Consider the following 14,529-nt stretch of genomic DNA (forward strand, 5'->3'; position numbering starts at 1 on the left):
CAGAGCTGTCTTCGTATTTCGTGGAGATCTCCATGGGATTCTTCTGGAAGGGTGACTTGGTTTTCTTTTTCTCTGCCTTCCTTTCCTGTATGCGAAAGTCAATCTGTAGAGCAAGATCAATAAGGGCCTGGTATGAACTTGGATGTGCCACCCTGGCCAGTTCATCCTTGATGTCTTCGTTCAACCCTCTTTGAAAGAGGGTGAAACAGGCTTAACGCCTGACTTGTAATGAGGGCCAATGACCCCAATTGAAAGTGTTATGGTACCATCACTTAAAACTTGCACAAGTTCATCAGTCAATTTTCAGTTAAAAAACGTCAAACGCCTTAGGAAATGTAGACTTGGATAATGTGCCATCAAAGTTGGATGCACAGGAAGGGGATGCTACCAGACTCAAATGAAACATTACACGAAATCGGCACTGATACACAACTTCATCAGTGAATAAACACAGTATACCATTAAAGTGGTCAAAATGTGAAAACCTGATTATCTTTATGCACACAGAGCATTGCTGTTTTCCAAATCTGTGTTTTCCCATATGTATATGTCTCATATGCTGTGAGTGAAACCCAAGTGAATTACTGTAAGAACATATTTGAGGTATAACTCTACAAATATAGTACTTCAATATGAATAATGAGTTTATGATTTTTTACTTTCTGACTGTTAGTGGCCTAGATATATCAGTAAAGGAAAAAAGAGGGAGCCAGGCATGTGATGTCATCAGTGATGTCATCAATGACATTTGTGATGCCATCTTTGATGTCCTGGGTGTTAGTCTTAGCAGTGCACAGTGGTGGTGCGAGTTATGGTTGCTTAGTTTACCATAACTGGCAAATTTCAAGGGTTTTTCGGTTTTACTTGGAACCATAACGTCCCTTTAACAAAGTTTGTTTTACTGAATATATATATATATATTGTTTGAAAAAGTTGTAATGCAATTTGAGCAATATTTGAGCAATAGAGACCTACTGGCTCTGAGAGGCTCGATTCCACACATGATCCATTATCTGACCTTTCAATCAACCACTTCAAGGCTCACTCATCCCAAAAAGAAACACCTTTTACAATTCTTGAAAAAGCTGGGTTTCCAGAAAAAATGCTAACATACAAAAGCAGTACCCTCCCGTTTTAACTAATGAGTGAGGTCAAAGAACTACAAGGCTACATTGCCTCCCCATCTTTAGACAGACCGTCTTGTAGGAAGATTTAATAAAACCATAAAACATGAGAAGGAAGCTAGTAAAAGAAGACCACAAGTACTGAGATATTCTAATTTCATTGGCTATCTATGCAGTGAGAAAAACTACTCTGAGCTCTACAAGGTGCTGCCCTAATGAGTTAGCATATTGGAAGAACCCCCAAGATGTCCTTGATATGCTGACGGAGGGATGGGAGAGGCAAAGAAATCAAGGCGAAAACAAGGGCCAGTTCACCCAGACCAGGTGGTGAAATGACTACTGCCCTGCAGGAGTAGAGGCATAAGTCATAAATAAAACTCCTACTCAGCCTCACACTACTAGTAAACCAGCAGTCATCCCAATTCATGAAAATAAAATGGACAAAGTACGACAGGTATAGCCCCTCTGCTTCTTATGCTCACACAGAGCAATGGCAGGCTACACACTTCAGGAGGGCTGTGAGCTGCCATAGAAGCAATACAAACAGCAATAATTTTGGAATCCCAAAGTAAAATAATGTCCAAGCAAAGTCCCACTACAGTGGGTATTATAATTAAAGTAGAAAATGCACACAGCTAATAACAACACTAATGATCTGATCCAGCCTTGTAAGGGAAAGCACAGAGAAGGCAGATTTTGGAATAAAGATGTATTCTAGGATTTAAGGCAAAGTTATGAGGCAATATTTTCAGAAGCAAAGTCAAGGCCATTGAGGATGTATTTCAAAAGGTAGGGAGTGAGGTTTAACAAGTCATATGGCTTTTTAAAACAGGCCACAATCATGATGAGCACCATTATTTTTTATTTGCTGGCATTTCAACATCATACCAGGACGCTCCCTTTTTAGGGCAGTGAGGTAATGGCTTGCAGGATGAAAATACTGGGAAATTGCAGATGGTGTAGAGTCATCAGTGCAGGAATACTCTATGGTCTTGGGTGAAGAGAAAAGGGACTTGCCTTTGGCAGCAAGTGGGCTTAACTAGCTCAACCGATCATTGTGGCCATCAGCTGGGAATGCTTGGGCGCTAAAAGGCTGGGAACCAGACAAGCATTGTTGAGTTGCAGAAGCTATAAAACTCTGTGGCTCTCGGATGTAGAGACAGTGGCTTTGGCATCTAGCAGAACTCATTGATGCATAAAGCTGCTGTGCGTCAAAGTCGGCGTTATCTCGAGCGGTTCCCTTGCAGCAGTTTGGATGCATCGAAAGTGCCAAAAGGAGCTCTTAAGGGTTTTAGAGATGCATGGAAAAGCCTGAATCACTTCATTGGTTATTTGCTTGCTAGGGACCGTGGGCAGGGATTCCAGGGGTATGGGAAGCCCTTTCTTCTGCACTTTCCAGCCAGGAAGGTTTTAAATAGCACGTGCAGGCTTCTGTCCACAATTTTTATTTTAATAGGCAGTTTCAAGTGTTATTTGCTGTGGAAGGCTTTGTCCAGCTATCAGATCAGAACAAATATTCCCTTGGGGAGATTAGGATGAAGTGCTTTCCTTTTTCTTGGAAATCTTGGTTTCCAAGAAGGTGGGACCTTCCTCAAAACAGATGCTTCTCCCCTGGCTACTAAAACTCTGTCACCTCCTCTGTCTGCCTATATCAAAGATGCCCCGTTAATTATCACACTGGTGTAAGATCATGTAGCCTAGCAGAGCCTGGCCTTTGAAGCGCTGAAGCTCTCCCTGTCCCCTGGCGGCAGTTCCTGTCTTCCTGAAAGGTACCAACCCTTTCCCAGGGAAGAAATAGTTGTTTGATTTTGGATAGTCTGTATTATTTATTTTGAGTGATTAACAATTATATAATTTCATTTAGATACAGAATTACCCACCATTAAAGACATTGCTTGGCTTCGGAATCTTTGGTCCCAACATTTGCTCACAGGAATGCACATCAACTCTTGATTGCCAAGTGTCATTGGACAGGCTCGGCAGAGGTGCATGTGTGCACTATGCTTGTCAGCATGAAGCCTTATGAACGGGAGGACTGATTAGAAGACCTCACTTTCAGGCATAAAGCTACCCACCAGATTTTATTAATAAAAGGAAAAAAGCTCAGCTATTCCTCCTTCGCAGATGCCATTCTTCCAAAGTCAAACAAGAAGCACCTGGTCTGGAAATGTATGATTCAGGATTAGTTGGCAGGCCTCCTTCCCCACTTCTGAAAAGAAGCTTCTAGGAAAGTGGCAGGGTAGCTATAAACTCACAGAGGGAATCCACAGCTTCATCAATTGGGCTAGAAAGCCAGATCAAAGAGTAAGTACATCATGTTAACTTGCTTAAGGAGCGGAAGGACCAGAAACTCCTATTACACATGATAGCAACCCACATGTGTTCATGAGACTGCAGAGATTGTCCCAGATAACTTCATCAGTTAGCCCAAACTTGTTGCCAATGTATTTTCTGTGGATCTAGGTCGAGTAGAAGGTTTCCTTCACCACATTCATATACCCCCTTTACATCTCATCCAATTGAAACCTTACTGAATGCCTATTGTTTGTAGTTCTACCCCTTGAGACCATAAGCATTAAGTCAACCCCAACACATTGTATAAAATTCATTGTGTTCATCACCAAAATTCTGTGTCAAGTAATCATTTGGCCAAACCACAGGGATTATAAGTAACACATAACTCTGTATAGTTACGGTGAAGCAATTTATAAATGCTGAATGTACTTGCCTCCTTTGTTTCACCAAATGTAATTCAGGTAATTGTACAAAATATCTTCTGCAGGAACTCTACTGTTTGATCATTTGTTTCAAAGAGACTTTATGTAAAAATGCAATTGTATTAACCTAGAACATGTTTATTATTTGGGGGCAGGACACTCACTGTTAAATCTGTATTAATAATTCTAATATTTAGAATTATCCTACTCATCCACAGATCCTGTTGAAATGGGGAAACCCGACATACTTGGTGATTCAATTACTACAGAAACCACTGAAATAGGTATGCATCAATTTACAAATTCTATTTTTCAGTTGTGATAGCATAATGCACATATGTACAGAATAGAAGCCATCCTAATAAGGATAGTGCTACCTTATTCTAACGACTTGTAGACTGGGAAAACCCAGGTTGAGCTCTCTCGCATGTTTACTTTGGTACGTTCATCAACGTGTTTCCTGTAATTCTTTAAAAAGTACAATGATAGGGCTGCCTAACTTTGTGCCATTTTGAGTCCAATAATTTAACGGTTTATAAACCCATTTAATTTCAGATGTTTACTTAGAAATATACCAGTAATTCAACATATAGCTGCTACTTAAATGTTCGCAGCCTTTCCACTTAGGAGTCTATACAGAATATATAGCATTATACTGCGGCCCAAAGGCCAATGTCAACACCATATAAATGCTCACTGAGATATATTGGCAAGCCACAGGTGAGGTCCTTTTACTTTTTTGGGAGCATATGAAATGACCAACATACATCTTATGGAATTTTTGTCATACTATGAGGATATACTACCATGGGAGAGGAACATTTTATATTTCAAAAAGGCAAAGCAAGCCAAGCCCTCACAAACTTGTGTAATTTGAAATTTGCAATTGTGGTTTATAGCAGGCCACTTACAGTCCAAACTGAATCAAGGTGTGAAGCATGTCAAAACAAATACACCCTAGGTTGAAACAGTTAACAAATGAGTCAGAATGAGATGGCTTGGGCAACATTTTATTAGGAATAAGATTGGGTTGTGCATTGATGCTATGTTTTTATTTATTAATTATAATGATGAATATGTTATGGACGATGTTTTAACATATGTAAAAAATGCTTTCAGAAGATGTTTTTGAGTGTTTTGAGGTTATCAAAATAGATTAGATCATATATGATGTATACGATATTGATGCTTATGGTGTGTTATTTATGATTCTGTTAATGGTGTATTCTGAATAAAGAACTATTGACTGACTCAGTAGTGGATCACATAATCCAAAGCCAACTATTGTTTAAGGTTGTGTAGGCATTTGTAGGCATCATTAGCCTGTTGCAAAGTGTGCTCTGCTGTCTGTTGTGCAGAGATCATGTTTTTTGCAAATTTGTGGGCTGCTGAAAACAAACTAATTCTAGAGAATGTGACAGGGAACAAGCAAGGATCTTTACCCGTCAGACAATAGAAGGTAGACTTAATGATCAACAAGGAATGATAGTTATTGCAAAAATAAACTCAGCAAGTGGAACGAGATCACATCAATTATCTTTGGCTTGTGAAATAAAACAATGGAAATTCCTGCATGTGGTTAATCCAAGGCTCAATTCGAGGGTACACACGGGTGGACTGAGTACCCCCACTATTTAACAGAGTCTGCCCACTTTTTTCAGACAGTACCTTGATATGCTAATTTTTGTTGACACAGCATTGAATTGGTATGTTAATTAGTCCCCATACTTTTTTTAGGACTTGACCCATGGGTTAATCCATTCCATTAGACCATTAATTTGCAGGTAGTTTCAGTGTCAAGGAGGAAGTAAGTTCAATGGGTTTAAGTGGGAGGGAGGACAGGTTGGGCAAGGAGCAGAGAGGGCGAGGTGGGCATTCAAAGTGCTAACAGAGTAGCAGGATAAAGAGTTGGCAGGATAAGGGGACAGACAGCGAATGTCTTCGATGATGAGAAGGTGGAATTTCATTAGTGAAAAATGCTGTTGGAGAGCCAGCAAGCCTGGAGATGGTAGGCAGTACTAGGAGAGTGTCAGGAGACACAAGCGTTTTTGCAAGTTTCAGTAGAATACTATGGGAGGCAAATGAAAAATGGGGCAGTAAAATAAGGAGATAGGAGCCAGCCAACTGAGGACAAGAGTAAAGGTCCTTGGTGGAATGATAGGTTAGTATGGTGGACTGTATTATATGCATGCTCAAAAGGTTAATCTGGGTTTATTATTCCTGAAAGAATTTAATGTAAGCAGCAGGTCTGGATTCATATCCAAAACAATATAAGAAAGACACAGAGGTTGTGAGTTTAGGGGGTAAATATTAGGGACAATGAAGGAAAGGTGAGATGTTAGATGCTAGGATGTAAGTGACCTATGTTTTTGAAAAGTAGAACACATGACATCGAAGTGCCATAGGATGGCAAAAATATATGTGACAATTAGTAATGGTGTGTGCTCCTCTGCCTAAAAACCATATATTACTTTCTGTGATTTGAAGAAAAACGTGAATATTTAAACATCTGCCTAATAAATAAGCATGCTGAACTCCAGGATCTATGATGATTCCTCATTTTACCTAATTGATTTACCCATGTTGTATGTTTTTTGGTGCTAACTCAATACTTTGTGGTCCTTTAAGCAACTATTCAACCAACATAGGTGTTGCCATCATTGTTGAAGGAGGCAGAAAATGTTGTATTTACAAAGAATCGTTTATGGCTCCCTCTGCAGCTGCACTGATACTGCTATGCAGGGGGTAGCCCCCCTACCCTCAAACTGACTGTAAAGGAGATAAACCCCACATCCCCAAACTAAATGTAGATAACTTATTGGGTTGATCAATTACTCTAACACTGTGAAAATCAGAAATGTAGTACCTTTCAGAAAAGTGCTTTGAAGGGGAATCTATTTTGTGGGGTCAGAATGCTGTGCACAGTAGAGAATATGTCATGTAGTACATGTTTATGATAAATTATCAAACAATCTAGATTAAAAACTGAGCAGGGACTAAGCTATAAGAAAAGATAGGTTGGTCAGGCATTTTGTAATTTGATCAGCCATTTTGAGTGGGATGAAGTCAGGCAAACTCTCAGGCAACCTCTAAAATGGATGCTAGATACAAAATGGTGGCCTTGGCAAGTAATGTCCGAAATAATTATATAATTACCTTATGGCATTTCAGTGAGAGTTCAGTAGCCAAGGACATAATGTCTGGACTTCTCTGCTGTAATCTTGACAGTGATGAACCGGGGCAGCCATGTATCATTCAAGAGAAGATAGCAATTATTGCATGCAGCTGTTTCAAACTAGCAACAATTGTTGGGTTAGCAGAGAGGGCACACAGCTGATGCCCTTTCTTGGGCTTCTGTGACAGAGAGACATGATGCTGCTTGATAAAAATATCTCAGGATTGACGTCAGAAATGTTCTCTCATGATACATAAAAGGATTCACTGTAAATGTGAGTGTATCACACATAATTTTAATTAGTTGCATGCAAAGGTATGATATGGGGACATGGTGAATGACAGTTCAGTCAACCAACCCTAGAAGAGGAAGAGGCTTGTCTTGGAGTGCCTAAACCTATGAGAGTGAACTGACTGCATCATAAACAGGGAGCTGATCCAAGTGAACAGCTTATATAGGGGCAAAATGTACAGTGTTTTGGAGATCTGTTGGAGTATTGAAAGGGAGATGACTTCTGTATCCTGCCTTGCTGTACCCCAAGAATAAAGATGTCTTTGAAAATTCAGCTTAAGTCTTTGCCTGCTTCCATACTTGGACTTCAGAATAACTTTCCTGAGCCAGAGATGCCAAGACCCTAGGGAGGACATTGAGGCCTCCTGTGTAGTGCAAACACTTAGCCCCCTCTCCAAGGCCCTTCTTCACAGACTGAATGAAAGCCGATTCATGGGGTATGCAAGGAACCCAAATGACACACTGCTTTAACCTCTTTTGACTGTTTGTGGTCTTCAGGCTCCCGAAAAAAGAGAGAGAGAGAGAGATAGAGAGAGAGAGAGAGAGAGAGAGAGAGAGAGAGAGAGAGAGACACAGAGAGAGAGAGAGAGAGAGAGAGAGAGAGAGAGAGAGAGAGAGAGAGAGATTGATTTACAGAGCAGTCGAGAAACGTCTACTCAAAGCCAGGGAATGCATTAATACTATCCAGACCCCAATTGGCAGCATGCCCCTTGACAACATAGACCGAGATGGAGGGCCAGTTTCAGATAACAGAGCATCTCTCCTTCTAGTGGTTTAATTCATCAGGGCACTCGCTATCCAAAGCCCAGATCAGTGTACTCTCCAAGGGACTATCCTGTGTCCCCACTAAGTACACAGATTGGTTTCTGGTACAAACAGATATCTGTATATTCTTAAGGAAGATCAGATTATGCTCCTTCTTCAAGGATACAGTCTGTACAAGAGGCTCCAGATGCCCCTCCATGTTCACACGTACAAACTCCTAAAGAGATTATAACATTTGAGAAATGTGTCCTATCAAATGCAGAAAGGCAAGCCATCAGATCACTATCCACTGACCCCCAACTTGTCATGAAACCAGCAGACAAAGGGAGAGGCATAGTGGTCAACCAGACACAATAGCAACGGATGGTGGAAGACCTCCTAGAGGACCCAGAAAGCAATAAGAAACTATGTAAGGACCCCATGGCAGACCTTAAGAAAGAGATTTTGGAAGGCACCTCTTCAGTACGACCGAGAGAATGGCTCACTGAAGAGGAATTTGAATTCCTCAATAATTCGGACTGCCACACACCGGCATGCCATTCCGAAAAATACATAAGGATGCCAGTAAACCACCAGGTTGCCCTATAGTTTTGGGCTGTGAATCAGTTTTAGAACTGATCTATAAATGCATTGATACATTTTTACAGCCCTTAAGTTAGAAGACTGACACCGACATCAGAGACAGTACACCAGTCATTCAACTATTTGAAGGCATGACCTTTTCCCCCACAGAAGAAATGTTGGTCACCCTCGATATACGGGCACTGTATACAAGTATCCCCCAAGACAGAGGTGATACAAAGTATTCAAAAATACTTACCAAAGAGCCACCACCTAGAACTATCTCAGTGGAGTTCATCGTGGAACCCCTAGTTATCGCCCTACAAAAAAACGACTTCAAATGTAGGGACCAATTTTTCTTACAAACTCAGGGTACGGCAATGGCCACAGCTTTTGCGCCCAGCCTGACCATCTTCTTTATGACAGCATGGGAAAAACATTTTATATTGACAAATACCAAAGCCTTTTATGATCATATTTAACTGTGGCAGCGTTATATAGATGGCATAAGGCCTCATTAGGAGTTTGCCGGTCTGGAAACAACAGTGGCTGTAAACCCGCCACCACTGTTGTTTCCGGACCAGCAAAGTATGAGTTCTGCAGGCGGGTGGTGTTACTCCCGCCAGGTCAGACATGGAAGGAGTGACTCCACCCTCCTGCAGACGGAAATGGAAACACTGGCACCGTTAATTACGGTGCCCGTGTTTCCATGGTCCCCATCCCCATGGAGTCCCCTGGGACTCCATAGTAATGGGGAGTAAGATTATTACACCAATGGAATTACCAGACCACTGGGGCTGTAATGCCCCGGTAAGTCCGGCAAGTCCAGAGGCGGTAATTCATCCTTGGTCCGGCGGCAGCCTGTTGGTTTTTCCGGCGCGGCTACCGCCAGACTCCTAATGAAGCCCATAGTCTTCATATGGAGGGGCCCCGCATCACAGTTGGATGATTTTCTCATATGGCTAAACCGATGCCACAGCAACATCCAGTTAACCATGACCACCAGCAACATAGAGATCAATTTTCTGGACTGCATCATACGGGTAAGAGACAATACATTAGAATGCTCTCTATACAGAAAACAGACGGCGAGGAACACCCTGCTCCATTTATCAAGTTTTCATCCTAGGAGTCTCAAGGAAAATCTGCTGTATGGCCAATTACTCTGACTCAGGAGGAAATGCATCTCAATCACTGATTATCAGATACATGCAGATAATCTCAGAGACCAACCTGCTGGCCAGAGGGTACCCTAAGAAACTTGTCATGAGAGCGGCTAAAAGAGCTAGATATACACCCAGAGACACCCTATTTGGTATGAGGGACAATCAGAAACAAGACAAATTGGTCTGTGTATTGACATATAATACCCACACATTTGCAATACAAAAAGTCATCAAGAAATTCTGGCCTCTTTCCTCTGATAAGGCTGGACATAGCAAATGAGCCCTTTCCATTATTCACTATGAAGAGACAAAAGAAACGGAAGGACTTTTTTTGTCTACTTTTGTCTACTCAAGGCTTCCAGAAACCATATCCACCATTACTGGGTGGGACGTACGACCATTTACTGATCATGTCCCTTGTGTGGGGTGCTCAGTATGTAAACTGAGTAGGAAACTCAAAGGGTTTGAAGTACGAAGATGTCAATGAAATCTGTGCCAGCACACTAATTGCAAAACATCTTGTGCCATTTATTGCATTGAATGCCCCTGTGGGCTCAAGTATATGGGACAAACAATGCGACCAGTCCACACAAGGATTGTTGAACATAGATCCTGTATTCGGTGCAAGAACATCACTGCCCCATTTGTGTCACACTATATGTAGTATGGACACTTCATAGATGATAGATGAAATGTCCTGGTGAATCTTCAACACTAAGAACTCATGTACAGCCTGCAACTTTTTGATGAATGAAGCCAGATGCACACACCACCTAGAGACTTTGAAAAGGGCCTCAATGAGGCCCTACCTCACTAATTGCCATTTGGCCAGCATGCTCTTACAGTAGGCTCAGGTTCTGCCCGTATTTCTACCCTTCCTCCATCCTGGGATTGTGGGGGCCAGCAGGATCCCTCTTGGCACCATACCCAGGTGGCAGCATTTAATTTCCTCCAGAGTCCTGGCATCATTCTATCATTCATTCAGGCACGTGCTTTCTGCTGGCCCTTCCCTGGCCGCTGTCCATTATTTGTTCAGTTGTCAATAAGACCAGTTCAGTATCTTCTGGATGTCTGTATCCCCAACTCTGTTTGTCCACCTCTATTCGTTTGGCATCTACATGGACACACCCCCTCACGCATTACCTTCATACGGCCGGGATCATTTATTTCTTCCTTTACTTTTGGTTTGCTGCCTTTTATATCCATTTTATTGTGAGGCCGTATGCCATCCTTGATCGGGATGGGGGCCATCACCATGACGACCAATGACACAGGCACCCCCACTCTCACCTTCCGGATCTATCCCCGCCCTCCTCCACGTGACCCATTGTGGTTTGTTCACGTGACTAGCCCCACAGCTTTTCAGAACTATGTTTGAGGCAGGCCACCCCAGCAGTATCCTACAGCATTCACAGCTACTCTCTTCACTCCGTCAAATAGGAATTTGTAGCCTGCCTCACTCTTTTTCAGGTATAGTGCCCTGACTTTCAGTGCTCCTGCATGCTGCATATGTACATACAGATGGACCACTCCAGCTCTGACTGGGCTTTTTCCTTTCGTCTTCCCCTAGTGTCCAGCTTCACAGCCCACACTACTGGAGTGGCCATTCCTCATCCTCTACCGCAGGGGTCTTGTGATGTGGCATCCCTTCAAGGACAATTAATGTCTGTCATCTATCTCTCCAAGTCTTGCCCTTCGGTAAGGTACACCTTATTGCTTCACCCACTTTCATTTGAGGGGAGTTTGCACTACTGCCCTCCATTCTCTCACTGGGATGGTCATCCCCTTCTTTGTTTAGCTCTCTTGTGTGTAGCTCTGATTTTTATTCTGACTATAGTGAGTATCTACACTGAGTATCAGCCAGCTGGACCAAGCTCCAGAGTCTAGTCACACCACACAGTCTGCCAATACAGTTCTCATTTGTTAGTTGTTATTTGGTCCCCCTAATTATTGATTGCACGCAGTCTGCCCTGGTCTTTCTTGTATGTTTGTTCTCCTCTGGCCCCCCCACAGATGCCCTTTGTGGCTTCGTCCTCCAGACATTGACCATCATACAGTTACCTACAAATCCATATTCCACTCACACACCAACCCTATCTGGTGGGAGAGCCAATCCACTTCATTCACAGTAAGTGATACACTCTTCTGTTTGGGGCCTTGGGCACTGACAGAGGTCTTGGATGGAGGTGGGAGGTTTTCTTTGCACTTTACTTACATGAAGTGGATGTGTTGTAATTGTGGACAACTTTTATGCATGGTTTATCCATGCAGGAGATGGCACAGATAGTGGTTGTTTCACAGTGGTAATGTTTGTGTATAAAGTTTCTTTTTAATCCAATTGGTTTCTTTATTCGGTTTTAATTTGTTCTAAACATTGGCTTCTCCACATCCACAGCGCTCCAACTCTGCCTTGGGGTCCTGAAGAAGGTGGCAATTATCTCTGTCTCTGCCAAAATGTCCACTCTGAACAGCTTATACACCCCACATACATAGGGCCAGAGGTGCTCTGTTTTTGGCTGTAGATCTTAGATGTGTCAATAGCCCAGACAACAGCTTACCTTCTAATGGCCTGTTATGCCTCGTCCTCCCTACTCCTCCCCTCTCTGTCAGATTGAGTTCTATATGGGGGTAGGATGTACAATATGCTAAATTCCTTTGCCTCAGTTTAGCCTTTTTCTAAACAAGAGGACAGCCAGGCAACAATTTATTGTATATATTATCCAGTGTTACAAGTATTTCTTGTGGAAGATGCATTTGTCTTTCTGTGATGTGTTTCATATGTTTAACTCATTGTGTATTTTGTTGCATAGTACAGAACATTTTGTGTATATCGTTAAATTCATTTTTATTTTTCTCATAGTACAAATGTCGTTTGTACTGTTAAATGCTTTTTTTGTTTTAGTTTGGGGGAAATATAATACCCCAAATCCATGTAGGTCTTATTTGTCTACAAATAAAAGGATATAATTAGTGTATGCCTGCTCAGCCTACGTCAGATCAATTTGCCTTTGTTTGACATAGCCCACGACAGCCACCCTTCCCATTAAAGGTGTGGTTCACTAAATCAGATTTCTAAAATGGTTCAATTGGGGGCTATCTTTTTTGTTGAGAAATTGCTAACAGGCTGTCTGACAATGAAAATAATATGTTGACTTTATTGTCTGATGTCAAAACAACTCCTGGAGCATCCCTTTCAAATCTGTTCATCAGAGCTGTGAAGAACTCTGATGAATGCACTGTGAGCCACATCACACCACATGTGGTGGAGACACAGAAGATATGGTTTCAAACATTGTATTCTCATCTGGGTGGGTAATGGGATATGGTCCAATAGGTAGTAGGTGTTTTCTACAACTAAAATTGTTGTTCCTTTTTCTGTACCATCTAAATAAAAAGTGTAGGCACCATATGAAATATAGTACATCTGGGGGTCTCCTATCTAATATGGATACTGGTCTCTTACTCAATCTCAGTTCTAAGAACAACATATGGAACCCAGCATGCTCCCTGCCTCTCCAAATAAAGATTAAATGGTATAGCACGCAGAGTGCTAGTTGATATTTCACAAAAATTGTCTCAAGGATACTGTATGGTGATCAGCTTGGAATTTGTAACCCTTTCAGGTATTTAGGTGCCAGCTCCCCATCTCGGAGATATAGAAGCCACCTCACATCTTGTCTCTGCTCCAAGGGGTGCATGGCTCAATTCACTTCATCCAGCCCCCACAGCACTGTCTGCTGCTCTGCTAATGCGTGAGTACCTGCCACTATCCCCGTATATCCCTCTGTTCAGACACCGCTGATCTCCATGAGCCCCACGCCGCACTTGACTTCCATCCTTGAGTCCACAGATGAATGCATAGTCCATAGGGTTTCCTATTTAATGTTTTATTTTGCATTTCTGCGGGCATCGAGGCGCGTAATGTTTTTTTTTTTTTTAGTTGCGTATTTATAACGCGCTTAAACACCCAGAGGTTTCTAAGCGCGGACCCGGGGATCGAACCTGGAACCTGTGTTGCTTCGTGTCGTCTTGCTTCCAAGGCGCGCACGTTGCCGTTAAGCTATCCTCCTATGCCTCCAAGAAATAGCTGCTACCAATAATCCTAAACAGATTCCCCTACCATTTGTCTCGTGCCCACATCGGGCCACCTACCAAGTCAATGCTTGCAGTACGGACCTGATATCCATGCGAGTTCCCAGCCTTCCGCCATGCTCGATTCCCACTGCTGAACCATAACCCACCTGGCGTGACCCTTACACTCTTCTGTATTACTTTGCTCAAATCCTACACCTGTTTTCTATTGTAATGTATTTGCTTGCAGCCACATCTGCACTGCACTGACAATATGTTTGACCACCACACAGTAACACTATGGGCACCTTGTTGGGCTGCCCACCTCTAAAACGTTAGAGGTATCTTTAAGGTCCTCATATATCAAACTGTATAGATATTTCCTGCCTGTGTCCATTCCGAAACATATCCCTATTCTGGTCATGCAGATAATCCCTACATCCACACTGTATCTGTAACTCTGCCTGTGCCCCACTCTGACTCGCATTGTAGATTTGCCTACTTACTGCAGTGTACTGACTTGATTTGAGCATGCCTACCTACTACACTAGACCAGTATGATTGTACCTTCCCATTGTACTAAGCTGTGCTCTTGATTAGCCTTACACTTATGCTCCCCATGACCAGCTTGTAATTGATTTGCAAATAGCCTGCCTTCA

The 14,529-nt window shown here is 42.3% G+C and overlaps 1 protein-coding gene across 4 annotated transcripts in view; it reads left to right on the top strand.

Moving 5' to 3' along the window:
• Positions 1–14,529, top strand: part of LOC138526330 (interleukin-18 receptor 1-like) — a 756,409-nt gene that overhangs the window by 441,616 nt on the left and 300,264 nt on the right. For 3 of the 4 annotated variants that reach the window (XM_069636931.1, XM_069636934.1, XM_069636932.1), the window contains exon 5: positions 4,060–4,125. The exons of the other annotated variant lie outside the window; for it this stretch is intronic. In XM_069636931.1, coding sequence (XP_069493032.1) covers positions 4,060–4,125 — 66 coding nt within the window. The remainder of the gene's footprint in view (positions 1–4,059; positions 4,126–14,529) is intronic. 4 annotated transcript variants of the gene reach the window in all.

Source organism: Ambystoma mexicanum, chromosome 7p (assembly GCF_040938575.1).
Source record: "Ambystoma mexicanum isolate Mex_15411 chromosome 7p, UKY_AmexF1_1, whole genome shotgun sequence".
In the NCBI taxonomy this organism is placed as follows: domain Eukaryota; kingdom Metazoa; phylum Chordata; class Amphibia; order Caudata; family Ambystomatidae; genus Ambystoma; species Ambystoma mexicanum.